We start from the raw sequence: 27686 nt of genomic DNA on the forward strand, positions 1-27686 counted from the left end.
CATTTAGTGTTGATGGAACATATATTCTCAAGATGGAATTCATAATCCCTTAACGGAGATACAAAATGTTCCCTTGAGATAAGTTTAATGGGTTTGTTATTCAGAATGTTAGGCCTAACTACTATAGTAAATAGTTACTAGAGTATATATTTATGAAATTAGATTTCATAAATATATGGTAAATAACTTAAAGGATTAAACCGAGTACTCAAGAATAAGATGTAGTAATTTATAAAGTGGCAGTCTACATTCATGACTTTGTGTTACTACGAATATTTTATGAAGGGGTTGCATGTACAATAAATTCTTGGGATATAATTTATAAATAAGACCTAGAATGCAACTATATTTATATAGTGGTATTAAATATAGTTAATGGTAACTTTGGACTTGTTAAGAGTTGACAAAAAAGTCCAAGGCCCATTGGAGCTAGTGTCTTATTGGTCCATTTTTGTCCTACTCCAAGCCACACATTTAAGCCCAATTGGAAAGATCTAAAAGGCTAGCCCAATTAGATAATCAGTTAGATACAAAGAGAGAAACATATATAATTTTTCTGTAAAGAATTGCAAGAACATCATTGTGAAGTGGTGTAAGATGTGTTAGACACTTGAGATTCTCCTTTTGAAAAATGATTGAGAGACCACATATCTTGGGCGTTAGTGGAATTGGAGTGAAGATTGAAAGTGTTCCCAAGTGCTTCTGATCTTCGGTTTTGAAATTCACTGCTCTAAGGTACACTCTCTTGTTCTCAAATTCTGAAACTTACATAGTGCATGTTAACATTTATGAATGAAGTAGATCCGTTATTTTTCTGCTGCATATATGCATATTTCCATCAAATGGTATCGGAGCAGTCTTCATTTCGTATCTGATTAATATGTTTTGAGTTTTGGAATTGTTGACAATAGTTTCATGTTGTTAGAAATTAGTTTTCTATATGGTTGTTGAAATTATTGTTTGATAAAAACTGATATTGATGTTATGATGTTGTTTAATTTTTAGTTTAAGTATGTTAAACTGAACTTTAAGGCTATAGCATCAATGAAATTCAGTTTTGATATCAATTTCTGTCCATTATATTCATATGATGGTTGTTTTGTTTATGAAAACGTTAAAAAACTGTCTTAGAAAAATTCTGAAAAATTCAAAATTCACGATGCTCGATCGATCCAGCATCTGTCGAGCATCGATCGAGTTGATAGAAGTTTTCTTAATCGATCGAGAATTTGTCGAGCATCAATCGAGCTTCGTGGAATTTTTCTCGATCGATTGAGTATCTGTCGAGGATCGATTGAGTAGCTTGAACTTTTCTCGATCGATCGAGGACTATGTATTCAGAATTTTTTCTAAGTGTTTTTACATATATAAGAAGCAAGGTTATGTGTAATTTGTTTATGCATGTTTTAAATTAAAAACCTTTATTTTAAAACATCTAGTGGGAGAGAGATACAAGGATTAGATCTCACGGCCTCCATTGTTGGTTCATAGTAATGTGAAATATATACTTTGTCTTTGTCTCGAGCTTAGCATTCCATGCGGAGAGTTTTTATTTCATGGTCCTATAAGATTGAATTTCCAGGTTTATAGTGGTTTGATCAAACACCTTGTCTTAGCTTCGAGCTTTGCATTCCATGTGGAGGGTGTTTGTATCATGGTACTACAAAATAAGCCTATTACAGGGATGAAATATGGCTACAGATGATTCTAGATAATAGTATACAATAGACTAAGTATTATAATATCCTCTATGCTGAGTTCTTACTATTATTATTTAGAAGCTAAATGTAAAACAACATATTATTAGTATTTGATAAGAGTTATCATGATAGCATTAATAATGAGAATAGTTCTCAATCAATCATAGTATTTAATGTTCACTCTATGCTGAGGGATATTGAATATGGAATTGGGTTGTCGTTGCACATATTATGTTATGGTTTTATTAAGGTTCCATATTATATGCTTATATGCTAAATTGATAATATTCAGTTTACTTATCATATTCATGTCTATTGTTTTCAGATTTGAAAATGACATTATTTAGCCTACTTGTTACTATTCTTAATCAAAACAAACTGATTGGATCCAACTATGTTGACTGGAAAAGAAATTTGGACATTGTTTTAATTGTTGAAGAGCACAAATATGTGCTTACTCAACCATGTCCTAGCTTTCCTTCATTAGATGCTCATTCTCAGGAAAAACAATGATATGATCGTTGGCAGAAATCTAATGAAATGGTTAAGTGCTATATCCTAGCATCCATCTCAAATGTTCTACAGCGTCAAATGCAGGATGTAGAATTAGTTTCGGACATTATGCTAAGTCTAAAGGAGATGTTTCTTGAGCAAGGCCGTTCTTCAAGGCAAGAAACCATGAGGCAAATTTATAATCCCAAAATGGCTGAAGGCAGTTCAGTGAGGGAGTATTGTCTTACAATGATCTCTAATCTGAATACATTGGAGATTTTAGGTGCCGATATTGATGGAGAATCCAAGTGGATATGATACTCCAGTTACTACCGGAATCATTTAAGGAATTCAGACTGAATTATAATATGAACAAAAAAGTTTATTTTTTGTCTGAATTGATGAATGAATTGGTAGCGGCGGAAGGCATCCTTGGTACTTCTAGTGTTGAAGTCAATATGGGTGAAGCTTCTACTTCTCAACCTAAGTCGAAAGGCAAGGGTAAGAAGAAGAAGAAGAAGGACTTCACTAAGCAAGAGGGTAAGCAAATTGCCTTAGAAGTTGCTGACAAGGGAAAGAAGACCAAAGGAAAGTGTTTCCATTGTAGTGAGAAAGGACATTGGAAGAGGAATTGTCCAAAGTTTAAAACTGCCAAGAACAAGGATATGAAAAGTTCATTTCTTCTTGAAATATGTTTGGTACAGAATCCCACGGATTCTTGGTGTGTGGATTTAAGTTGTACTAATCATATTTGCAATTCTTTGTAGGGGTTTCAGGAGACTAGAAAGCCGAGTCAAGGGGAATTGTTTCTTACTTTGGCTGATGGGAGCAGGATTCTGGTTGTAGCTGTTGGTATTGTTAATTTATGCTTCGAGTCTAGGGTTTTAATATTGCAAGACTGTCTATTTGTACCTAATGTTCGCAGGAATTTAATTTCTGCAACTTATTTAGGTAAACATGGGTATTGTATTATCCTGAAAAACAATGTTGTAATAAAGAAGGATAAAATGTTTATCTATTCTGGCAATATTGTGGATGGTCTTTATATTTTAACTCCTGATAAGCATGAATTATATAATTCTAAATTAGATAATAATTCACATGTGAAATCATTAAAGAGAAAGTTTCCTTCTACTAGTGAAGCATATCTTTGGCACGTGCGTTTGGGTCATGTTAATTCAAACAGAATTCCAAGACTTATCAAAGATGGACTTTTAGGGCCCATGGACTTTGATAAATTTCCAATTTGTGAATCTTGTTTGGAAGGTAAAATCCAAACGACCTTTTAATGCAAAAAGTAGAAGAGCCCAAGATTTGCTAGAATTAGTACATTCAGATGTATATGGTCCTATGTCAATCCAAACAAGATGTGGCTATGAGTATTTCATTACTTTCACTGATGATTACTCTATATTTGGTTATGTGTACCTAATGAAACGGAAGTCCAAAACTTTTGAAAAGTTCAAAGAGTTTAGTGCTGAAGTTGAGAATCAATTAGGTAAACACATAAAGGTCATTCGATCTGATCGAGGTGGCGAATACCTTCTTGGGGATTTCAAGGATTACTTGACTGAAAATAGGATTATATCCCAGTTGACTACACCTGGAACTCCACAACAAAATGGTGTAGCAAAAAGAAGGAATATGACTCTTTTAGATATGGTTAGATCCATGATGAGCTATTTGACTCTACCAATTTTCTTTTGGGGATATGCCTTAAGTACTGCAATGTATCTTTTGAATTTAGTACCTTCGAAGTCTGTTCCTAAAACACTTGTAGAATTGTAGAATGGGCGTAAGCCTAGTATGAGACATCTCCATATTTGGGGTTGTCTAAAACATGTGTTGAAAAGAAAGTCTGATAAGTTACAGTTTAAAATAGAAGTGGTTTTCTTTGTAAAGTATCCAAAAGGAACAGTTGGAGGTTTATTCTATAGTCATAAAGATAATAAAGTGTTTATTAGCACAAATGCCAAATTCTTGGAAAATGACTATATGAATAATTTTACTCCTAGAAGTAGAGTTGTGTTGGCTGAGATGAATGAACCTGTAGTTAAACAACCAATGTATGAAACTAGGGATGGTGTGGTTGTATTAGATACACCACAAGATACTACTCATGATATGTCTAGTACACAGATGCCTCGTCGTAATGGGAGAATTGTTCGACCTCTTATAAGATTCATAGGTTTGGGAGAAACTTATGAAGTTATCCCAAAAGAGGCAGAATCGGATCCCTACACTTATGAGGAGACAATATATGATAGAGATGCACATCATTGGGTCTAAGCTATGAAATCTGAATTAGATTCTATGTGTTCCAATCAAGTTTGGGATCTTGTAGAGGCGCTTAACGGCATTAAACTTGCTAGTTGCAAATGAGTTTACAAGAGGAAGAAAGGGATAGATGGAAAGGTTGAAACCTTTAAAGCAAGGCTAATGGCGAAATGGTATACAAAAAAAGAAGGTATTAATTATGAAAAAACCTTTTCGCTAGTAGCCATGCTTAAATCTATCAGAATTCTCTTATCCATTGCTGCTCATTATGATTATGAGATTTGACAAATGGATGTCAAGACTGCATTTCTTAATGACAATCTTGAAAAAGAAATCTATATGATGCAATCGGAAGGTTTCATAGTAAAGAACCAAGAGCATATGGTATGCAAGTTAAAAATGTCCATTTATGGACTTAAGCAAGCATCTAGGTCATGAAACATCAGATTTGATCAAGCAATCAAATCATTTGGTTTTGAACAAAATCTTGATGAACCATGTATGTACAAAAGACATAGAGATAAAGTAGTAATGTTCCTAGTGCTTTATGTTGATGATATTCTACTCATTGGAAATGATGTAAAGGTAATGTCATCAGTAAAAGTTTGGTTGTCAAGCCAATTTGATATGAAGGACTTGGGCGAAGCTACCTATATTTTAGGGATTAAGTTTTGGCAAGATCGAAAGAATAGGATGTTAGGTTTGTCACAAGCTGGATATATACATAAGGTTCTAGAACGATTTAGCATGCAAAACTCCAAGAAATGATTACTTCCTTTTAGACATAGAGTTCCTCTGTCTGATGACCAAATGCCTAAGACTCAGGAGAAAGAAAATATGATGAGACAAGTGTCCTATGCTTCTGCTATGGAAAGTCTCATGTATGTCATGCTTTGTACTAGATCGAATATTTGCTATTTAGTTGGCATAGTCAATCGATATCAATCAAATCTAGAATCTAAACATTGGCAAGCTGTAAAGCATATTCTTAAGTATATACGGAGAACGAGAGATTATATGCTTGTTTACCGTTGTGAGGATTTGATTCCCATTGGCTATACAGATTCAGATTTTCAGTCGAATCTAGATTTTAGAAAATTCATGTCAGGTTGTGTATTCACCTTGGGAGGTGGAGCCATAAGTTAGAGGAATGTTAAGCAATCTTGTATTGTGGACTCCACCATGGAAGCCAAATATGTTGCTACTTGTGAGGCAGCAAAGGAGGGTGTTTGGCTCAAGAAATTCCATTCTGATCTTGGTGTTATGAGAATTAAGCAAGTTCCTATTACATTGTTCAGTAACAATAGTAGAGTGGTTGCACAATCCAAAAATCCAAGGAATTATAAGAAAGGACAGCACATAGAAAGAAAATATCACATCATTCGAGACATTATTGCTCGTGGAGATGTGGTTGTAGCAAAGATTGATGCTGCAAAGAATCTAGCGGATCCCTTTACTAAAGCCTTGCCCCAAAGGACTTTCGAGTCACATTTGGAGGAGATGAGAGTTAGATTCGTGCACAATAGTCTTTAGTGCAAGTGGGAGATTGTTAAGATTAGTGCCCTTAAATCCTATTGTATGATGCTATGTATGTTATTATGTATGACATTATGTATGACATTATGTATGACTTAATGTTGTGATTAATAAAGTTGTTTTATTATTATCTAAAATAATGGGAACATGAATATTGAGATATTATCATATAGTCTATGAGATGCATATTATGTGATTTATATGAAAAGTCACAGAAGATATAAATCACAAATTTTTTGTAGACCTAGAATTGTAGTTCGTAGTCAGTGATGAAATTGGGCATTCCATCTGCGAAGACTATAACATATCAACTAAGATAATTTTCTTGATCATGGAAATGGAGATTTCGAGTTGATATGTTTCAAGAGTTAAAACATATTAAACTGGACCGGTGTGAGATTTATTATTCTCCTAACGACTGTCAAATGAATAATAAACTCACGACTTATATTTACATGAGCTCTAAATCCTAAGAGGATAATAGACTTGATCATGAAGTGTAGGTTACTTTGATATATCAAGAGTGAGATATAAAGTTACGGTCAAAACTTCAGTATGTTGGGCAACCACATTTAGTGTTGATGAAACATATATTCTCAATATGGAATTCATAGTCTCTTAAAGGAGATACAAAATGTTCGCTTGAGATAAGTTTAATGGGTTTGTTAGTCATAATGTTAGGCCTAATTACTTTAGTAAATAGTTACTAGAGTATATATTTATGAAATTAGATTTCATAAATATATGATGAATAACTTAAAGGATTAAATCGGGTACTCAAGGATAAGATGTAGTAATTTACAAAGTGGCAGTCTACATTCATGACTTTGTGTTACTACGAATATTTTATCAAGGGGTTGCATGTACAATAAAGTCTTTGGATATAATTTATAAATAAGGCCTAGAGTGTAACTATATTTATATAGTGGTATTAAATATAGTTAATGATAACTTTGGACTTGTCAAGAGTTAACTGAAAAGTCCAAGGCCCATTGGAGCTAGTGCTTTATTGGTCCATTTTGGTCCCACTCCAAGCCACACACTTAAGTCCAATTGAAAAGGCCCAAAAGGCTAGCCTAATTAGATAATCAGTTAGATATAAAGGGAGAAACATACAAAATTTTTCTGTAGAGAATTGCAAGAACATCATTGTGAAGTGGTGTAAGGTGTGTTAGACACTTTGACATTCTCATTGTGAGTGTATCTCTTAACGGAGATACAAAATGTTCTCTTGAGATAAGTTTAATGGGTTTGTTATTCATAATGTTAGGCCTAATTACTTTAGTAAATAGTTACTAGAGCATACGTTTATGAAATTGGATTTCATAAATATATGATGAATAACTTAAAGGATTAAACCGGGTACTCAAGGATAAGATGTAGTAATTTACAAAGTGGCAGTCTACATTGATGATTTTGTGTTACTACGAATATTTTATGAAGGGGTTGCATGTACAATAAAGTCTTTGGATATAATTTATAAATAAGGCCTAGAGTGCAACTATATTTATATAGTGGTATTAAATATAGTTAATGGTAACTTTGGACTTGTCAAGAGTTAACAGAAAAGTCCAAGGCCCATTGGAGCTAGTGCCTTATTGGTCCATTTTGGTCCCACTCCAAGCCACACACTTAAGCCCAATTGAAAAGGCCCAAAAGGCTAGCCCAATTAGATAATCAGTTAGATATAAAGGGAGAAACATACAAAATTTTTCTGTAGAGAATTGCAAGAACATCATTGTGAAGTGGTGTAAGGTGTGTTAGACACTTTGACATTCTCATTGTGAGTGTATCTCTTAACGGAGATACAAAATGTTCTCTTGAGATAAGTTTAATGGGTTTGTTATTCATAATGTTAGGCCTAATTACTTTAGTAAATAGTTACTAGAGCATACGTTTATGAAATTGGATTTCATAAATATATGATGAATAACTTAAAGGATTAAACCGGGTACTCAAGGATAAGATGTAGTAATTTACAAAGTGGCAGTCTACATTGATGATTTTGTATTACTACGAATATTTTATGAAGGGGTTGCATGTACAATAAAGTCTTTGGATATAATTTATAAATAAGGCCTAGAGTGTAACTATATTTATATAGTGGTATTAAATATAGTTAATGATAACTTTGGACTTGTCAAGAGTTAACTGAAAAGTCCAAGGCCCATTGGAGCTAGTGCTTTATTGGTCCATTTTGGTCCCACTCCAAGCCACACACTTAAGTCCAATTGAAAAGGCCCAAAAGGCTAGCCTAATTAGATAATTAGTTAGATATAAAGGGAGAAACATACAAAATTTTTCTGTAGAGAATTGCAAGAACATCATTGTGAAGTGGTGTAAGGTGTGTTAGACACTTTGACATTCTCCTTTTGAAAACTGATTGAGAGACCACACATCTTGGGCGTTAGTGGAATTGGAGTAAAGATTGAAAGCGTTCCCAAGTACTTCTAATCTTCGGTTTTGAAATTCACCGCTCCAAGGTACACTCTCTTGTTTTCAAATTTTGAAACTTACATAATGCATGTTAACATTTATGAACAAAGTAGATCTGTTATTCTTCCGCTGCGTATATGCATATTTCCATCAGCAGATACATCAGCATGCCTGGTGCTATATATTAGCGCTACTAGGGGATAAGATTTTCATGGACAAGTCGGGAGATAGGGTGCATCTGATGTTCTTGAAGTTTCCACGGAGCCTTCGTGATCCACCACAGTATAGTTGGGATAGTGGTTGTCTGGCATAGTTGTGTAGAGAGTTGTGTTGGGCAAGCCATAAAGAGATGTCGCAGATTGGTGGGGCGTTGCAATTGGTCCAGTATTGGGCATGGGCGAGGTTGCTATTCTTGTGCCTGAGGATAGAGCCCCCACTTGGATGTGATTATGGCCCATGGTCAAAAGCTCTACTTGCATTTAAGTAAGTATTTTCATGATATTCAATATGTTATGCAATTTACTCTTCTTAGTAACTAAGTGGTATTATTTTATCTTATGTTATTCATTTGTAACTGTAGGTGGGTGCGGGTGCCAAGCTCGAAGAGTAGGCCATCTGGCATGGCGTTGATCCACTATCGCGAGCAATTAGTTAGAATGAAACTAGGTTAGGTAATAATATACAAAAATTCTGTTTGGTTATGCTGAATAAAGATTATTATCACACGTTCAGTAGTTGAGAGCCTAGGGTGTCCGTGTCCGCTTATGTTTTAGGAGAACTCCTTAAAAAATTGTGTCATAGGGGAGGCAAGTGTGGAAGGTTTTTTGAGGTTTTGGAAGTCTTAAAGAGGTTGGAATATCGATCACGGTGATGGTAGTTTTGGAAATTTTTTGTTGGTAGCAGTAGTAGAGAAAATGAAGCCAAAAAGGTTTGATGGCAGTGGAGTTGTACTATGACCACTATCACACCATTATCCCGTACACCTTGCTGCCTTTAACACTACCATCTCAAGTGTTAACCAAGCTATATCTTTGTTTCATCATGCAACAACAACCAAACCTTAGTCCCAAGGTTTTGCGGTATTTTTGTTTCATCATATTTATTTAATTGACTTCACTAATGATTCATTTTTTATTTTTTTCTTGCCTAAAGATTGGATCAGTATGTATAATTTTCCTTAAGAATATGTTAAAATCATTGCTTTAACATATCTTCTGTTTTAATTTTTGTTTTTCCCTTTATCTATGTATTCTCCCTTGTTTCACATTTAAAGATGTTATGATAATTGTATTTTGTTTCTATTGTAGATTATGTGGCAGCCATATGAGACAGACTTAGGCCACCTTCTTGTTTTCTGCGTTGCAGGGAGGGATGGACGGCAAGGGTGCCACTTGTGTGTTTTTGCATAGTAGAGACACACCACCCAGACTGTGTCCTTCGACAGTTTAGGTTGGCGCAGGAGCAGCCCGACCATGTTGTGTACGTTGATAGATTGCATAGAATAGACTTGCGTGGGAAGGTGGAAAAAAATTGGAGGGAGGAGCATGCACCGTATATCCTCTCATGGGGTATGAGACAACAACAACTTTGCCATGCACCTCCTCAGATTGGTGAGATGCCCCGTGATCATGCCTATTACCGCTGGTACTGTCCGATCACTCGAAAGTATGTCGACCGCAACATCGCTAAATTAGATATAATGGTAATGTGTTGTAATTAGATTTTATTGCCTGCTTTGTTTTTTCTTTAGTACATGTATGAACGTAGAATCAATTGATTTCTTTCTTCAGCAAATCTGGTTTGATCTGATTGACATCCAATTAAAAAGACTTTCTATTACATATAGTATTCTAATAAAACTTTTAGTTCTTAGTTGAGTATTTGAGTAGATATTAATCTCAAAGTTCTAATCTTCAATTGAGTATTTGAATATGGAATTTTTTTGTAGAATACACCCTGTTTTTTCTTTTATTTTTTTCGTTTTTTTTTTAAAATCAGTAAAGCTATTTTCATAGATTTATTACAGTTACAAAATTACTGCAAGCAAAGATTGTTAACCGTGACAATTTTAGGATTTCATTTGATGATGTGACTCTAGAAGTCCAGAATTCAACTTGAAACTAACATAAGTATCAATTGATACACTTTTAAAAGTTCATAATTTGATTTAAAAGTAATGATAATATAAGATTTAATTTATAATAGTATTAAACTTCTTGATTTAATTCAAAGATTCTGAACCTATAAGATTTAATTTCAAATCATCCTTTTTATAAGTATAGGCTTTAAAATATAATTTACCCAACAAAATTTTACCATGCCTATGCAAGTGGATTAAAAAGTATGTTGCATGTTACTTTTGAAGATATGGGTTCTCCTTTTTTTTGTGCATGTATTTTTAAGTGGAGTTTTGTCCTTGTTCTGCAACTCTCAGTAACTAAAGTTCATTCTTTATAGAAGTTGTTTTTATTTCCTTGGTGTTTAGTTCTCTGTCTTCTTCCTAGAAAATAACCAAAGAACTAATTATATAGCCCTAAAATTTCAGCACTTTCTTGCACCAACACCAATTTGGGAGCATTAGACAAAAATTATATATAAAGGTTTCTAATTTAAGGGACCCTCACAAACAATATGCTGACAATTTTCCATTAAATTCAGTATTTCTTGCCCAAAAGAAGATACTCTTTCAGGACAGCATTCAGTTTTTATCTAAGAGTAAAAAACATAGAGGTCTCTTTGGGTAGTATTTAGGGACTAGCATAGTAAAGGCAGACAATATTAGCAATTAATAAGTACTATATTATCCATTCTGTAATTGATACATAAATGTCTCAAATCTAATTGTAATGGTTCTTTCTCTGTTTCAGATTGAAAGCCATAATGCGCTATTGGAGATGCTTCCTGAAGGCAGCCTAAGACACAACCACGTCCAGCGCGTCCTAAATGCTATGGTTGGGCTTGGTGGTGGTCTTGCAGCAAATGGGCAGACAAACAATGGGCATGAGATTGAATCAACAGTTACTACAACCCCGAGCACAATTGCAGCACCCTTAAGTACACCAAGCCATGGTCGACGTGCTACTGCAAGCCCAAGCACAAGCGGAGCTAGGGGCCGTGGTCGGTGTGCTACAGCAAGCCCAAGCCCAAGCACAGTTAGGGGCCGTGATTGGCATGCAACAATCCCTCGGGTTGTAACTAGTCCTGATATACCTGCATCTATCCCGCAGGCATCTCCTCAGCCCGGGGTTCCTCCACCCATCCCAGATGCATCTCCTTAGTCCGAGGTCCTTCCACCCATGGTAGATGCAACCCCTCAGCCTGAGGTCCTTCCACCCATCCTAGATGCATCTCCTCAACCTGAGGTCCCTTCATCCACCCCACCTTTGCAGCCCAGTTTTGATCTTGGTATTGATTTTCATTTGACCCCTCCTATGCACCCCGAGACACCCTCATACCCACCCACTAGCTCCAATGTACCCACTTTGCCCATAGACCCACCCTGTATTGAACCCATGACAATGATCCCCACTCCTGGCCTTTATACAGAGCATCATTACCCACCTACCTCATCCTCATCCGACCCTCTAGGACCTATGGTTGGGATTGACACTCTACAGCCAGATATTGATGTACTGGACGAGTATCCCCCTTATCAGCCCTCACCCCCACGAGGTAGACCGCAACGCGCTAGAAGAGCACCCACTTATGGGACAGGTGGACACAAAATAGGACACAAAGGCAGCTCTATGGTATGATAACATTAATTACAATGTAATGATATATTTTGCAGTTCACTTTATTCTTATCATTACACCAAATAATGATTGTATGCATCTAATGTCTTTGCAACACGATGATGAGCCTAAAGATGATGCCCCGCAGCCTCCTCCCCTGCCCAAACATTACACGAGGGTTAAAAAACGCAAAATTGATTAGTCTACCATTTATTATCATTTTACGCCAAATAGGTGATAACGATGTATGTTGTGAAGTAAAAAGTTTGTACACATTCTTTAGCAATAAGTTCATTCTACGAATATTTCATTATTGTTGAAGAGCTGCTTTTTGTTTGCAGGTGATTGACATTGTATCTCTAATGTGCTACTTGGTGCAAATAATAGATAAGCTTGCACATGCTGTGGTGAGTTTTAGTTTAGGGTTTTGATTCGATGGCGATAAATCATATACTCATGTATTGTAGTGTAGTTATTACTGTTTATTGATGATGAAAATTAACATAAATGAGATATCTATTTATCCGTGCCATGAAAGGGTGCTTTCTGGTTAATAATTTAATTTTTAACAGAGTTGGAATAATGACTGAGGTAATCCTACATTGTCATCAAACAGGGAACCACTATCAGGGTTGAATTTGGTGATGCAGCTGCAGCAGCAAACCCTGCTGATGCCCACTCCATAGCTCGTTACTTTCCAAACACTTATGGTCAGCCTTTGGCTCACTTTCTCAGGGCAACTGCAAAAGTCCCAAATGCTCAGATCATAACTGAGCATCCGGCTTTTAGGTGCACATCTGATTATAATTGCATAGTCCTCTCATCTGCATTTTTTATATTACACTTACATCTTACTTATCCAATGTAATATCTTTTAACAGGGTGGGAATAGTCTTTTGTGGGAGACAATCTCCTGGAGGACATAATGTTGTATGGGGTCTTTACAGTGCTCTTAAAATTCACAACCCCAAGAGTACTTTACTTGGATTTCTCGGTAAGCTGCATTTTCTATTTGAGTTTTTAGTATCTAGTTTTTTTGTAATTTAAATTAGTATGCTTGTGCCTTTGTATTTATTTTATTATATCCATATGTGTGTGTGTATAAATCTAGATATGTATATTCATTTTCAATTTTACTTTGCTTTTATTTATTTGCTATGAATTTTTCCTCACTGGATATGTAGATATGTATAATCATTAGTATGCTTGAAACTGGCTTGTTTGGTTGCTTTAAAACATTAGATCTCATAAAGAATTATGCACGGGTTTCATTTTTAGATTATGTTTCATTTTTGCTTTTGTTGGGATATAAGTGAATGGTGTTTGCATTTTCTCTGTTGAAGCAAATATTATTTACTTAAGCCAGCGCCTTTGTAACTGGTAACAGGTGGTTCAGAAGGTTTATTCGCAAAGAAAACTCTTGAGATTACAGATGACATTCTTTCAACCTACAAAAATCAAGGTAGGTATCCTGCAAGAAAATCACCACTATGAGATATTAAATTATTTGAATTTTATGAACCGTATAAATTGGCTGTGCTTGTATAGTGTATAGTGTATTTGGTAGCTAATTGGCAATTGATGACCCTGCCTCTTTACAATAGTCCATAGCCTGGGTTTTTATTTTTATTACTATTATTTTTTTAAAGCATGTGATTTATGGTTTTCTAATAAGAAAGGATGCTCATGCGGTCAGCATTGTTAAAAGCGCGACTAGTTCATTGAAGCATGAAGCGTGTTTACTGCTGGGCTTAAGGTGCACCTTTTGGATGAGAGTGATATAAATAATGCCCTTTTTCGAAATAATTAGAAATCTCTACTCTACTACTTCAACCACCCCTTCCCCTCAACTCCTACCTAGGGAGGTGCCATCAGACCAATTGCGTCATTGGCGGATTTTTAATAATGAATAATGAAGAGGATAAAAATAGTAAATGGACGGAGATAATGAGGACGGATCGACACCGTATGTGACTTGGCTATGACGGTTAAGTATTGCTGAATATCCGTCTTGTATAAATTAATTGTGGATTCCACGTGGCATGTCGTTTAATATATTTCAGATGAGCTTTTGCTTTATCCCTACGCAAACGTGCATACTTGGACTTCTTGCGACACACGTTTGGGAAGACTCCTATATGGAAAGGAACTTGAGAAGGAAGTTGTATCCTAAAAGAAAGGTAATTCCACTCAATATAAATACCCCAGAAACCCTAGATACGAAGGTACGCACGCTATTCTTAACTCTGGCACTCTAGGGTTAAAGAAACAAGATTCTAACTTGACCTTCGGAGGGTTTTTGGCCGGCACCACACCGGTGCTCTCTTTTAGGTTGTTTATTTTCTTTTTGCAGGTGTTGCTTTCGTTTGAGGAGAGCTTGCAACTCATTGGTGATATTTTCGGCATCATCAGTTGGCGCCGTCTGTGGGAAAGTGTAAGAACAGAAGAAGAAAATCTTCTGATTATTTTAGCCTCGCTCTATTCCTGAGACAAAGAGTTGCATGGCACTCACCCGATCGATGGCAACGAACAACAATCAAGGCAACGAACCGCGCGCCACCGCTCTTGAGAGGCAGGTCCAAACGCTCGTGACGGCAGTTGAGCGCCTCACTAAGCAGAACCATGATTTGGAAGAACAGTTGCGGCAAAGGACCGCACACACGAGTGCACCACAGGAAGACCAGGAGGGCGCTAGTCCGGAAGGCAGGAACGCGGAAAGACCCGAGGGCAACGCTCCAACTAGACCCGAGCGACAAGAAACCAATCAACCATTGGCATTAGACGCCGTATCCGACTCCCATAGCCGCCGAACCTTGCAGGAGATGAGGGAACGCATGGATATGATGACGAGCGCCCCCAAAGGACGGGTATCCAAAGCAACTTGGATGACCTCCGTACATAGGACGAGTCACCATTCACACCAAGCGTTGGTGAATTCATGTCCCCTTCCTCCGAAATTTCGCATGCCCCATATGGAAAACTACGACGGATCCAAAGACCATTTGGATCACTTGAGTCTTTCGGAACCCTAATGCATCTTCGGGGTGTACCGGATGAAATTATGTGTAGGGCTTTTCTCACCACCTTGAAGGGCTGCGAGGATTGGTACAAGCAGTTGACGCCTAATTCCATCGGCACTTTTAAGGAACTAGGCACACAAGCTCGTATCACACTTCATTGGAAGTCATCGACACAAAAGGTCTATTGCATGTATACCTTGGGAATTAAATAACGAGAAGGCGAGAAATTAAGGTCTTATATAGCCCGCTTTAACAAGGAATCCCTCTCGATAGACGAGGCGTATGACAAGACACTTGTGGCAAGATTCACAAACGGGTTACAAGAGGGTAAGTTCTTATTTTCCCTATGTAAGAATGACCCAAAGACTATGTCCGATGTTTATTAAGGTGGCGACGAAGTATATGAACGCAGAGGATGCCTTGCCGGCCGTCGCAGACGACTATAAACCAAAGAAAAGGGAAAGACAGAAGATATGAAACCGTATAACGTACGAAAAGTGGCTAGAACCGCAGATCGACGAGAAGACGGGAGACCCAAACCACCTTCGTGGAGGTTTACAAGTTTCCACCCCCCTTACGGCAATTGACCAAGTGCTTATGCAAATCAAAGATGAAAGAAGCTTGACATTCCCGGGCAAGTTGAAGGGAGATCCGAACAAGAGGCCAAGAGATAGATATTGCCGTTTTCATCGGGACCACGGCCATGATACGACGGATCGTTATGACTTGAAACAATGATTGAAGCCCTTATAAGGCGGGGAAGGTTGCAAAGGTTCGAGGAAGGAAAGAAGCTGATCGGCCCAGGTGAGCAGAATCCTAGACGGGAAAACGAGCGTCCCAGACCATCGGTAGCAGACATACGGATGATAATGGGGGGGAACGCTTCAGCAGGATCGTCCAAAAAGGCCAGGAAGACCTATTTACGGACAGTACAAAGTGTCCACTCTACGGGCCCTTCACTAGAAAGAATACGACGGAACGACTTCAGTATCGAGTTTTTTGAAGAAGAGGCCCGACGCCTTCACCACCCCCATGACGACGCGCTTGTGGTTAGTATACAGGTAGGAGACTTCAATGTCCACCGAGTTCTAGTAGACAACGGGAGCTCAGCAGACATCCTTTACTATCCTGCGTTCCAGCAGATGGGGATTGCAAAGGAGTGCCTGATCCCGGCATGCGCGTCCCTCGTAGGCTTCGGGGGAACCCGGGTCCATCCTTTAGGATCCGTCACATTGGCAGTGATGGTAGGAGACTACCCACAGCAGATAACTAAAAATGTCTCCTTTCTAGTGGTTGATTGCTCCTCAGCATACAACGCCATACTCGGACGTCCTACTCTCAACGCATGGAAGGCCATCACTTCAACCTACCATCTGATGATCAAGTTTCCCACTAAACATGGAGTTGAAGAACTGCGCGGAAATCAGGTGACTGCACGGGAATGTTACGTGGCCATGATGGAGATGGATGACCATGTACAGACAATGAGCATCGAAGAACGAGAATGTTGAAGGGCGTAACCCGTGGAGACATTGGAAGAAGTACAACTAGATGATTCAAGGCCCGATCGAACCACCAGGATAGGAACCTCTCGACCAAACGGTTCGACATGCCCTCCTACTCGTTCCTCAAAGAAAACCAAGACGTGTTTGCATGGAGCCATGACGACATGCCTAGAATAGATCCAAGAAATTCATAGTTCATAAATTGAATGTATCACCTTCCTTCCCCGGCTTGACAAAAGAAACGCGTGTTTGCCCCCGAGCGGGATCGAGCCGCACAGAGGAAGTGCGAGAAGCTACGAGAAGCGAACTTCATACGAGAGGTGTACTACCCGCGGCTGGCAAATGTGGTAATGGTCAAAAAGTCAAATGGGAAGTGGAGAATGTGCGTTGATTTCACGGATTCGAATAAAGCGTGCCCAAAGTTACAGCTTACCCGCTCCCACGGATTGACGCCTTAGTGGACTCTACCGCAAAACATGAGTTGTTGAGCTTCATGGACGCCTTCTCGGGTACAACCAACGATTAAGTTGGAGAAGACAAACATCAAGAGAAGACATCATTTGTGACGAGTCAAGGGCTTTTTTGCTACAAGGTGATGCCATTCGGGCTCAAGAATGCGGGAGCCACATACCAACGATTAATGAACAAAATGTTCGAGCACTGCATTGGCCGAACGTCCAAGTCTACGTAGATGACATGTTGGTAAAAAGCGTAAAGGTGTCGGAACATCTGAGGGACCTCCAGGAGACTTTCGACACTCTTCGAAAGTATAAAATGAAGCTGAACCCAAGCAAATGCGCATTCGGAGTAACTGCTGGAAAGTTCTTAGGGTTCATGGTGTCCCAGCGGGGCATTGAGGTCAACCCCGAGAAAGTGAAAGCAATTATGGATCTATCTCCTCCAAGGACGGTGAAGGAAGTGCAAAGCCTGACAGGGAAGATAGCAACCTTAAACAGGTTCGTATCAAGAGCAACAGACAAGTGTCTCCCTTTCTTTAGAACGCTAAGGAGATCTTTTGAATGGACGGACGAATGCCAAAAGGCATTTGAAGAGTTGAAGGCATATCTCTCTGCCCCGCCATTGCTTAGCCCGTCTACGCCGGGGGAGGAATTATTCCTGTACCTTGCTGTCTCATCGGCAGCGGTAAGTGCGGCTCTCATTAGAGAGGAATGGAAGGTACAGAAGCCCGTGTACTTTGTAAGCCGGGCGCTACGAGGCGCAGAGGAGAGGTACCCACGGATAGAGAAACTCGCCTTCGCACTTGTAACTACAGCTCGAAAACTGAAGTCGTATTTTCAAGCACACACAATAATAGTCCTGACGGATCAGCCATTGCGGAGAGCAATGAACAATCCTGAAACCGCCGGACGGATGGCTTTGTGGGCTATCGAGCTAAGTGAGTACGATATCCAATACCAACCATGAACAACTGTGAAAGGACAAATATTGGCAGACTTCATTGCGGAATTCACTACACATCAGGAGCAGGGGGCAGAAGAGACGCCCACATGGAGAATTCACATAGACGGATCCTCCAATAAGCATGCGGGAGGAGTCGGAGTTGTACTCCATACCCCGGAAGGAGATAAGATTGAATGTATGATCCGTCTGGAGTTCCCTACTACGAATAATGAAGCAGAGTATGAGGCCCTGATGGCGGGATTGGAGCTTGCAATAGCACCGGGGCCGTAGAGGCAATGGTTTACTCCGATTCCCAAATCGTAGCTAGCCAAGTTAATGGGAGTTATGATTGTAGGAGTGAACGAATGAGAAGGTACCTCGGAGAAGTGAAGGGTCGAACGAGTGACCTCCAATTCACGATAACTCAGATCCCGAAAGAAGAGAATCAAGAAGCGGATCGACTCGCAAAGGCTACTTCGGCCGAACCTATGGTCGTCCCAGAGTAGGTATTGTCCTTCGTCCAATATTCGTCGTTACTAGATAACGTTCAGGTGCAGGAATTAACCACTAAAGACGATTGGACGGTTCCAATTGTGGCGTACCTCAAGGACGGCAAGCTGTCAGACAGGAAGGAAGAAGCAAGGAAATTGAAGGTTAGGGCTGCCCGATTCATACTGATCAAAGGCATCCTCTACAAGAGAGGATTCTCCCGACCATATCTAAGATGCTTGGGCCATGACGAAGCAGACTACGTAATGAGGGAAGTTCATGAAGGGATTTGTGGAAACCACTCAGGATCAAGGTCTCTGGTACACAAGCTACTCCGAGTAGGGTATTACTGGCCGACAATGCAGAAGGATGCCCATATGTACATGAGAGCTTGCGATAAGTGTCAATGGTTCGGCAATCTTATTAGGTAGCCAACGGAGGAACTCACACCCATGACGGCCCCATGGCCGTTCGCACAATGGGGGTTAGACATCATGGGTCCATTTCCAATAGCGGCAAGACAGCTGAAGTTCTTGGTAGTTGGTATCGACTACTTCACCAAGTGGGTGGAAGCAGAAGCTCTTGCTACTATCACGGAGAAAAATATTCGCAACTTTGTATGGAGAAATATTATTTGCCGATATGGGATCCCGAGAGTGCTCGTGTCAGACAACGGGAAGAAATTCGACAACGATGCGTTCCGAGACTTTTGTTCGCAGCTGGGAATCAAGAATCACTACTCGTCTCCCGCTCATCCACAGGCCAACGGACAAGTTGAAGTCACGAACCGGTCCTTGTTAAAGATCATCAAGACCCGGCTCGAGGGGCAAAGGGCATATGGCCGGACGAACTACCAAGTGTCCTATGGGCGTACAGAACCACGGCAAGAACGCCAACGGGAGAGACACCGTTTCGATTGGCGTTTGGTGCTGAAGCCCTCATACCGGCAGTGGGGCCGACGAGCTACCGCGTGGAAAGCTATGACGAGAGCAAGAATGTTGAAGCATTACGTCTAGAGCTTGACCTTGTAGATGAAGTCGGGGCAACGGCCGACTCAAAGACCGGCGCGGTACCGTGACATGATGGCAAAACATTACAACTTTAAGGTTCGGCACGGACTTCAAGGTTGGAGATCTAGTGTTACGGAAAGTGCTTGGCGCTACGAAAGATGCATCCCCGGAAAGCCGGGTCCTGAACCGGGGAAGGCCCGTACGTAATCATCTCATGGCGCAGGAAAGGAACGTACTACTTGGAGACATTAGACGGAAAGAAATTGGGCCATCCCCGGAACACGGAGCACCCGAAGAAGTACTACCAATAGTGCAGCAAAGTCACAATACCTACTGCCTTACTTTTCAGTTTAATTTTAGACAGTTAAAGCTGTTACTTTTTAGAGCTCAGTTTTTCTTTCCCATTGACAATTTGGTTTGTTGAACTTATGAGAGGAATTTTTAAAATGCATGCTGATGAAAATCTACAAGTCCACAAAGTGGACGGATCACCCAAAGGGTGAAAAACCTACGAGTCCACAAAGTGGACGGATCACCCAAAGGGTGAAAAACCTACAAGTTCACAAAGTGGACGGATCACCCAAAGGGCGAAAAATCTACGACTCCACAAAGTGGACGGATCATTCCAAAACGATGAAATCTACGAGCCCACAAAGTGGACGGATCACCCAAAGGGTGAAAAACCTACAAGTCCACAAAGTGGACGGATCACCCAAAGGGTGAAAAATCTACGACTCCACAAAGTGGACGGATCATTCCAAAAAGATGAAATCTACGAGCCCACAAAGTGGACGGATCACCCAAAGGGTGAAAAACCTACGAGTCCACAAAGTGGACGGATCACCCAAAGGGTGAAAAACCTACGAGTCCACAAAGTGGACGGATCACCCAAAGGCTGAAAAACCTACAAGTCCACAAAGTGGACGGATCACCCAAAGGGTGAAAAATCTACGACTCCACAAAGTGGACGGATCATTCCAAAACGATGAAATCTACGAGTCCACAAAATGGACGGATCACCCAAAGGGTGAAAAACCTATGAGTCCACAAAGTGGACGGATCACCCAAAGGGTGAAAAACCTACGAGTCCACAAAGTGGACGAATCACCCAAAGGGTGAAAAACCTACAAGTCCACAAAGTGGACGGATCACCCAAAGGGTGAAAAATCTACGACTCCACAAAGTGGACGGATCATTCCAAAACGATGAAATCTACGAGTCCACAAATTGGACGGATCACCCAAAGGGTGAAAAACCTACGAGTCCACAAAGTGGACGGATCACCCAAAGGGTGAGAAATCTACAAATCCACAAAGTGGACGGATCACCCAAAGGGTGAAAAACCTACGAGTCCACAAAGTGGACGGATCACCCAAAAGGTGAGAAACCTAGAAGTCCATAAAGTGGACGGATCATCCTATGGATGGAAGTCTACATGGTGGACGGATCATCTGAAGGATGAAAAGTTTTACAACTCCATAAAGTAGACAGACTATACAAAAAGATTAGAAAACCTAGTTCACAAAGTGGACGGTTAGCAAAAATACATTTGAAAGTCCATTCACAAAGTGGATGGGTTATCTGAATATACGACGGATAATAAGCAAGCAACAGGCAATAAAAGATTTGATAAGTCAAGTTTAATAATTACAAATGACGGTTCAAAACAAAGTTCTCTTAATAACATAAATTTTTTACAAAAAGGAAAGTATTCTATTCATTCTTTGGAGATGAATTCCCGACTAATGGACCGTCGGCCGAGTAGGAGGAAGAACTTCACCTTCGAGCTGGTTACGGTGAGCAAAGTTGACGGCAAACACTTCGTCCGTACTTTACGAATGGACGGATTGTGCGAGTGTTTGCCCTTGAGCATCAATGTTGATACGAGATACGTCCAAGTCAGGATACGACGACTTAACCCGACGGATAGCGTCATCAAACCCATCCGCAAAGGAGTTCCCAAGCTCGTCGAAGATTGTCGAATCACGGTATTCTGGACGGCTATCTCCTTTGCGTTGTCAAGCTTGACACGTCTTCGTCATACCGCTTCTCCTTGTCCTTCAAAAGTTCGCGTAGATGCCCATTCTCTCTCTCCACTTCACCTCTAACTTGCTCCGAGCACTTGAGCTTTCTGTCCATATTGATCTTATAGGTCTTCAGCTCGTGTAGCTCATCCTCCATCGTCTTGTTTTCTCGTCTCGGACGGTCCATGGATGTCTCGTGATTAAGGCAACGGCCAAAAAGCCCCTTCATCATCACCATGGCCTGGAAGCGAAACACAATGTCATGATAATGACGGGTGAAAAGGAACTTAGCAACAATACTAGACGGATTCAAAATTACCTGTGCAAGGGTGAAGAGGCCCGTTTCACCCATCGCCTCCGTCGAATGGTTGCCAAGGTCTGCGTAGTCGTCAGCTGTCAGCATAGACGACATCTTCTCGAGGGCATAGTTGGAATCTTCCCGGAAGAGAACGGGTGGTTTCTCCTCTGAAGGTGCTGGACCCTTCATTAAGCCTTTGCCTTTTCCATGTTTGACGGGCGTTTTCTCAGCTTGCAAGGCCACGACGGGCTCGAGGGTGGTCTTTTGTTTCTTTTGAGGACGGCCCGTCTTTTCATGTTGAGTTCGTTTTGACGGACCGGCGGGGCCGTCCCCTTTGTTTGACCCCCCTCCTGCTTTTTCTTCGCTGCCTGTTGTTTAATGAGGGCTCTCCTCTTGGCGGCATCCATTTCTGCAAATCAAAGATGGTTGAGAAAGCAACGGTAAGGAAAAAGATGGACATATTTTCAACAAACTTACGTTTTCGAATTCTGTTATCGTATCGACGGGCAGCAGATGAAGGTTCGGGTCCATCACAATACCAATTCAGAGTATCAAGGGTGACGAGTTGAGCCCAAGTTCTTTCCTGCAGTTTCGTCTTGTTAAAAATTCTCTCCAAAAAACTCCACTGCTCCAAGTTAACTTGAGGACGGTCCCGAGCTGCAATAAAGGACGGTTAGACCTAAAAAAAAAAAAAAAAAAAAATTAACTTCAAAGACTGGACGGAAGCAAAAGGGATACACATACCCGACGAAGGCATTATGCCCCATGTTGTGTCGACGGGCATGTTAGTTACATCTCCTGGACGACACATCCATTCGTCCCCTTCCAAAAAGAAGTAACGACTCTTTCAGTCTCTGTTCGAGTCTGGAGTGTCACTGACGAGCCTCAATAAGGGACTTCTAGCTGCAAAGCTATACATCCCCTTGGACTTGACAATCTCTGTTGGACGGTAACAATGGAAAAATTCTTCCACCGTCAACCTTCGGGAACCTTCAGACATTGCCCCATACAAAACCTCAACTCCAATAAACACTCTCCAGGCATTTGGTGAGATTTGGGTGACGGACAGACCAAGGTATTGAAGAAGTCGACGGTGAAGAGAACTTAATGGAAATCTGAGCCCCGCCTTTAAAGCTTGCTCGTAGATCCCAACACCGTCTACCCCCTTGTAGTAGCATTTCTCGGATTTTTCGGGAAGACGTAGACGGATGTTGTCTGGTATTTGGTACTTGGTCCTAAGTGTGTTGAGTTGAGATTTAGTCATGGACGACCTAAAATCATTTACCGTCCAGAGAGGCAGCATGACGAACTCCCTAAGGCCATCTCGGGCCACCATCGACCGGACGGGGGATCCACACCGTCCAAGCTACTACTGGACGACTCTGAACTCTCCGTCTCTAGACCGCCATCAAGGGAAGAAGAGGTACTTGACGGATTCCTCTCTTCACTTGAAGTGTCCGGGATCTTTGGACCCGACGGAAACTTTTCATCGTAGCCCGCCCCCTTGCGGACAAACGACTGGTTACTTGACGCACTAGACATTACCTACATTTATGACGGTATGACCTAAGACACCGACGGATCTAAAGAAAGCACATTTATTTGAAACAATAAAATTAAAGGGAAGACGGAGAAAGGTTTGGAATACATACCGGATCGAGATTGTTTCTGACGAGGAACGATGGACGGATCTGCTGAACAACAGGAAGACACAATAGATGTGACGGTTGCACTCTCCTCGCTAATTTTTTTGATAAGAAGAGAAAATGAAGGGAGAAAAATCTGGCTTTTTATAGAACAAAGGGCACGGAATACGAAGCGACGCCTCGTTTTGGGGAAATAGCCAATCCACGAGGGCCACGTACTCTTCGTCAGAAATGCAGGCCACGTGTCATCCGTTGTGGTATACCAAGGCCGTCCCCACTTAATACATTGCTTTCAGTCATTCCATGGATCCGTCAGGTTATAAGGACGGATCCAAGGATTGAAGGGGGCAATTGAAGGGGATAAAAATAGTAAATGGACGGAGATAATGAGGACGGATCGACACCGTATGTAACTTGGCTATGACGGTTAAGTATTGCTGAATATCCGTCTTGTATAAATTAATTGTGGATTCCACGTGGCATGTCGTTTAATATATTTCAGATGAGCTTTTGCTTTATCCCTACGCAAACGTGCATACTTGGACTTCTTGCGACACACGTTTGGGAAGACTCCTATATGGAAAGGAACTTGAGAAGGAAGTTGTATCCTAAAAGAAAGGTAATTCCACTCAATATAAATACTCCAGAAACCCTAGATACGAAGGTAGGCACGCTATTCTTAACTCTGGCACTCTAGGGTTAAAGAAACAAGATTCTAACTTGACCTTCGGAGGGTTTTTGGCCGGCACCACACCGGTGCTCTCTTTTAGGTCGTTTATTTTCTTTTTGCAGGTGTTGCTTTCGTTTGAGGAGAGCTTGCAACTCACTGGTGATATTTTCGGCATCATCAAATAATAAACTAAACTTGGGAAAATTCCCTCTCTCTCTCTCTCTCTCTGAAAATAAAACTAGCAATATCTTGTTTTATTGGCTTCATCTCTTTGTGTGTGCACGCATGCGCATATGCATGCTTCCAGTCCCTTGTTTTTGTCTCCCCTTAACCCAAAATCATAGCATTGGATTTGTTCTGGTTCACCTGAAAGCATAGCCTAGTTTAGGGGTTTTCCTCCCTTTTTGTTAAAATCATAACAGATGCGTAGCTTTAGTTATACCCGTGTTTGTGCTTTGTACTTGTAGGCTTTAGGAGACCTCTGTGTTTAAGTGTATCTGGCGCATTTAACAATATTTATTCAGCTTTTGTGGGTAGACTTGAATTTTATTTTGGTGTTATTATGTTGCTTTATAATTTTGTTTGACGTGATACTCACTGTTTTTTTGTTTATAATATTATAATTTTTTTACAAGTTATGGAGGGTATTAATTATGTGGTGGTGTCTAGAGTCTATTATCAATTACATACTAGTACAGAATATGTTTAATTTCTACTTTTGGACACTTATTAATTTATTTACCCACTTCATCACATATTGCGAACTCTAGGTTTTGTTTAATTATGCCATTAGGCTCCTTATAGGCAGCCTAGATATTGACGTATTATTGATTTGTCAAGTCTATGATGCTGGAAAAATCTCAGAACCACAGAATTGATTGAGAAAGTGTAATGGGAATTAAACTGGAATTGAGAAAGATGTCTTAGCTTAATGATTGTGTGTTCTCTGGTTTTTGCAAAAAATTAAAGATGGTTCAGTTAAAAATGCAACTTAGATATAAACACCAGAAACAGACCCATAGCAATTTTGTAGTGACCTGCTTTTCTTCTGTACAACATTGATCCCTTTTGCAATTATTTTAGCATGTTGTAGCGGGTGGAAATGATGGGATATATAAAAAAACACAATGTATCTTGATTTTCTCTTGTAAATTGCAGCATTTATGTTTAGCTAAAGTTGGAATGTATGATTTTCAGGACAAGGAAGGTATCCCCCCAGACCAACAGAGGCTGATTTTTGCTGGTAAGCAATTGGAAGATGGTCGAACTCTTGCTGATTACAACATCCAAAAGGAGTCAACACTTCACCTGGTTTTGAGACTTCGGGGAGGAACTATGATTAAGGTGAAGACTTTGACAGGAAAAGAAATTGAGATTGATATTGAACCAACTGATACCATTGATCGGATCAAGGAACGGGTTGAGGAAAAAGAAGGAATTCCTCCTGTTCAGCAAAGGTTTTATTTTCTTTATCTTCAAATATTATTCTACTTGACTGGACTATAATTATACATTTATTTATTGCAAGTTCTTCTGTAGTGACCTCCATGGTGTGGATGGGTTGGCCAAGGATCAAAGCTTCCTATTACAACCACCCTGTGATTAAACAGATATAGGCTATGGGTGGACCTTCAGTGTACAGGTTTTACCCGTTCACCCAAAAGTGGGCATGGTTCCTCTTCATTTTAAAAGAAATATGCTTTATTTAGTAACTAATCATAGCTGTAAGGTTCAAAAAGGATGTAAATACTTGGCATTCACTCCATCCCACTTTATAGGTTTTGGTTTGAAATGACACATGTCAGTTGGGTGGTAAAAATATGGTGCTTTGAAAATGTCGTTCACTTTATATTACAGGTAGCATGACTTTGTATTAGAATATTGTTGCTTTTTCAAAAAAGTAATGGTAGCATGGGAAATTGACAAAGAACTCCAAGCATGTATCTTGGGGTTGTCCAAAAATGAAAGCAAGACCATTTACAATAGGACAGACGAAGTATATTTATTCTTTTGATACGTGTTTCTTTTTCACATAAATTTAAGATATATACTTTTTGCTTTTTTGTTTTTTTTTGTTTTTTTTCTATAATCAGAATTTCATTTGAGACAATGAAAATGTGGGTGTGTATTTTTGCAAATTATTACTCGTTTTCTTTTTGATTGGATGGCATCATTTCTGTTCTTATGGGGTAATGGATAAATTGCTTTCTTGATAGGATTTGAATCTTGCTTTTGTAGCATTTATGGGTCTTTTTATCACACCTAAGTTCTAGACTGTATATGAGATTGGAAATTACATTATTTGCATGCTTTAGAATTGCTATTAGGCACAATTTTTTTTCATTTGTTGTTGTTAACTGTTGCTTGATTTTCTGCAAAGAAAAATTTTCATCTTTAACAGTTACGTCCAAATTTGTTTTCCATCAATATCTAATTTAACCTGTTGCTGCTCATATAAATCAATTTCATTCAATTGGTTCTTAGTGAAAATAATGTGAATTCTGAATATGGTCTGTGTCTGTGCCTTTGTTTGAGTGCTAGCCTATGGTCAGTGCCTGTGTCTTATATGATTTGAGACTATTATCTCATTAGAACTATTACTGATTGCAGGCTTATCTACACTGGTAAGCAGCTTGGAGATGACAAAACAGCTAAAGACTACAATATTGAGGGTGGTTCTGTCCTTCACCTGGTGCTTGCACTGAGAGGTGGCAGTTGTTAAGTGGTACTATCATAGGAAACCAGTTGAGGTACTATGTGTACCTATACTTTTATGAACGTGTAAGTTGCATGGGTGTGGATAAAACCAAAATGTGGCAGTAAACTTGTTCTAAGGAACCATTTTGGTACCAAATGCTGTTAATTCGCCTTATTTTCTACATCTACTGTTAACTTTTTGTGCATGTACAATATTTTGAATTTTGACATGCATTTCTAATTTTAGATGGCGTAGGCCATCAATTTTATGGAATTGAGATTTCTCTTTTGAATTCATGTTGGAGCTCATTGTTATGGATGGCATGTAATGTGAGTCCAATATAAAGGTGTACCAGGCAAAGCCAAGGTGGTTATTGGAATAAACTGTCCCAAATTTATTCGTTGGTATCTGGTGATGGAGATTATTGATTGAAACAGTGGCTTGTCGATAGAGAAGGTGGATAAGAAGGAATGTTTATGGGTTCACTCACAAAAAGGAGATTGTAAGGATAAAAAAGTATATGCATGTAGGGACGCCATGGCTTCTTTTGAGTTCCACTAAGAACTAGGTCAATGATCATCAAGAGGAGATTCTTATGCCCAACATCTGCTTCAAATTTATGCCAGGCTGCTAGCTGTGCAAAAGGACTAAGTGCTTGGAAAAGAGATTGTTATATACTCTATTGTTGATAAAAATGAGAATTTTCTAGGTTTTGGGTTTCTTACTGCGGGTAATATACAACCAAATCCT

The 27686-nt window shown here is 39.8% G+C and overlaps 1 protein-coding gene and 1 long non-coding RNA gene across 2 annotated transcripts; both read left to right on the forward strand.

The window, feature by feature from the left end:
* The first annotated feature begins 12906 nt into the window (after positions 1 to 12906).
* LOC142630699 (uncharacterized) lies at positions 12907 to 13645 on the forward strand. The gene is made up of 3 exons (XR_012843416.1): positions 12907 to 12964; positions 13057 to 13169; positions 13563 to 13645. It is a non-coding gene; the product is annotated as an uncharacterized LOC142630699 (long non-coding RNA).
* A 1049-nt stretch (positions 13646 to 14694) lies between these two features.
* On the forward strand, positions 14695 to 27134 carry LOC142632580 (ubiquitin-NEDD8-like protein RUB2). Its single transcript, XM_075806957.1, has 3 exons — positions 14695 to 15042; positions 25436 to 25695; positions 26849 to 27134. The coding sequence occupies exons 1-3, from the start codon at positions 14695 to 14697 to the stop codon at positions 26958 to 26960; spliced, it is 720 nt and encodes a 239-aa protein (XP_075663072.1). The 3' UTR covers positions 26961 to 27134.
* The last annotated feature ends 552 nt before the right edge of the window (positions 27135 to 27686 follow it).

Source organism: Castanea sativa, chromosome 4 (genome assembly GCF_040712315.1).
Source record: "Castanea sativa cultivar Marrone di Chiusa Pesio chromosome 4, ASM4071231v1".
NCBI classification, from domain to species: Eukaryota; Viridiplantae; Streptophyta; class Magnoliopsida; order Fagales; family Fagaceae; genus Castanea; species Castanea sativa.

Bases quoted from the DNA above. Each gene is read 5' to 3' on its own strand.
- LOC142632580 (XM_075806957.1), top strand. From the start codon at position 14,695: ATGGCAACGAACAACAATCAAGGCAACGAACCGCGCGCCACCGCTCTT. The intron at 15,043-25,435 runs GTATCCAAAGCA...TATGATTTTCAG, and splicing joins CGAGCGCCCCCAAAGGACGG to GACAAGGAAGGTATCCCCCC. The intron at 25,696-26,848 runs GTTTTATTTTCT...TACTGATTGCAG, and splicing joins ATTCCTCCTGTTCAGCAAAG to GCTTATCTACACTGGTAAGC.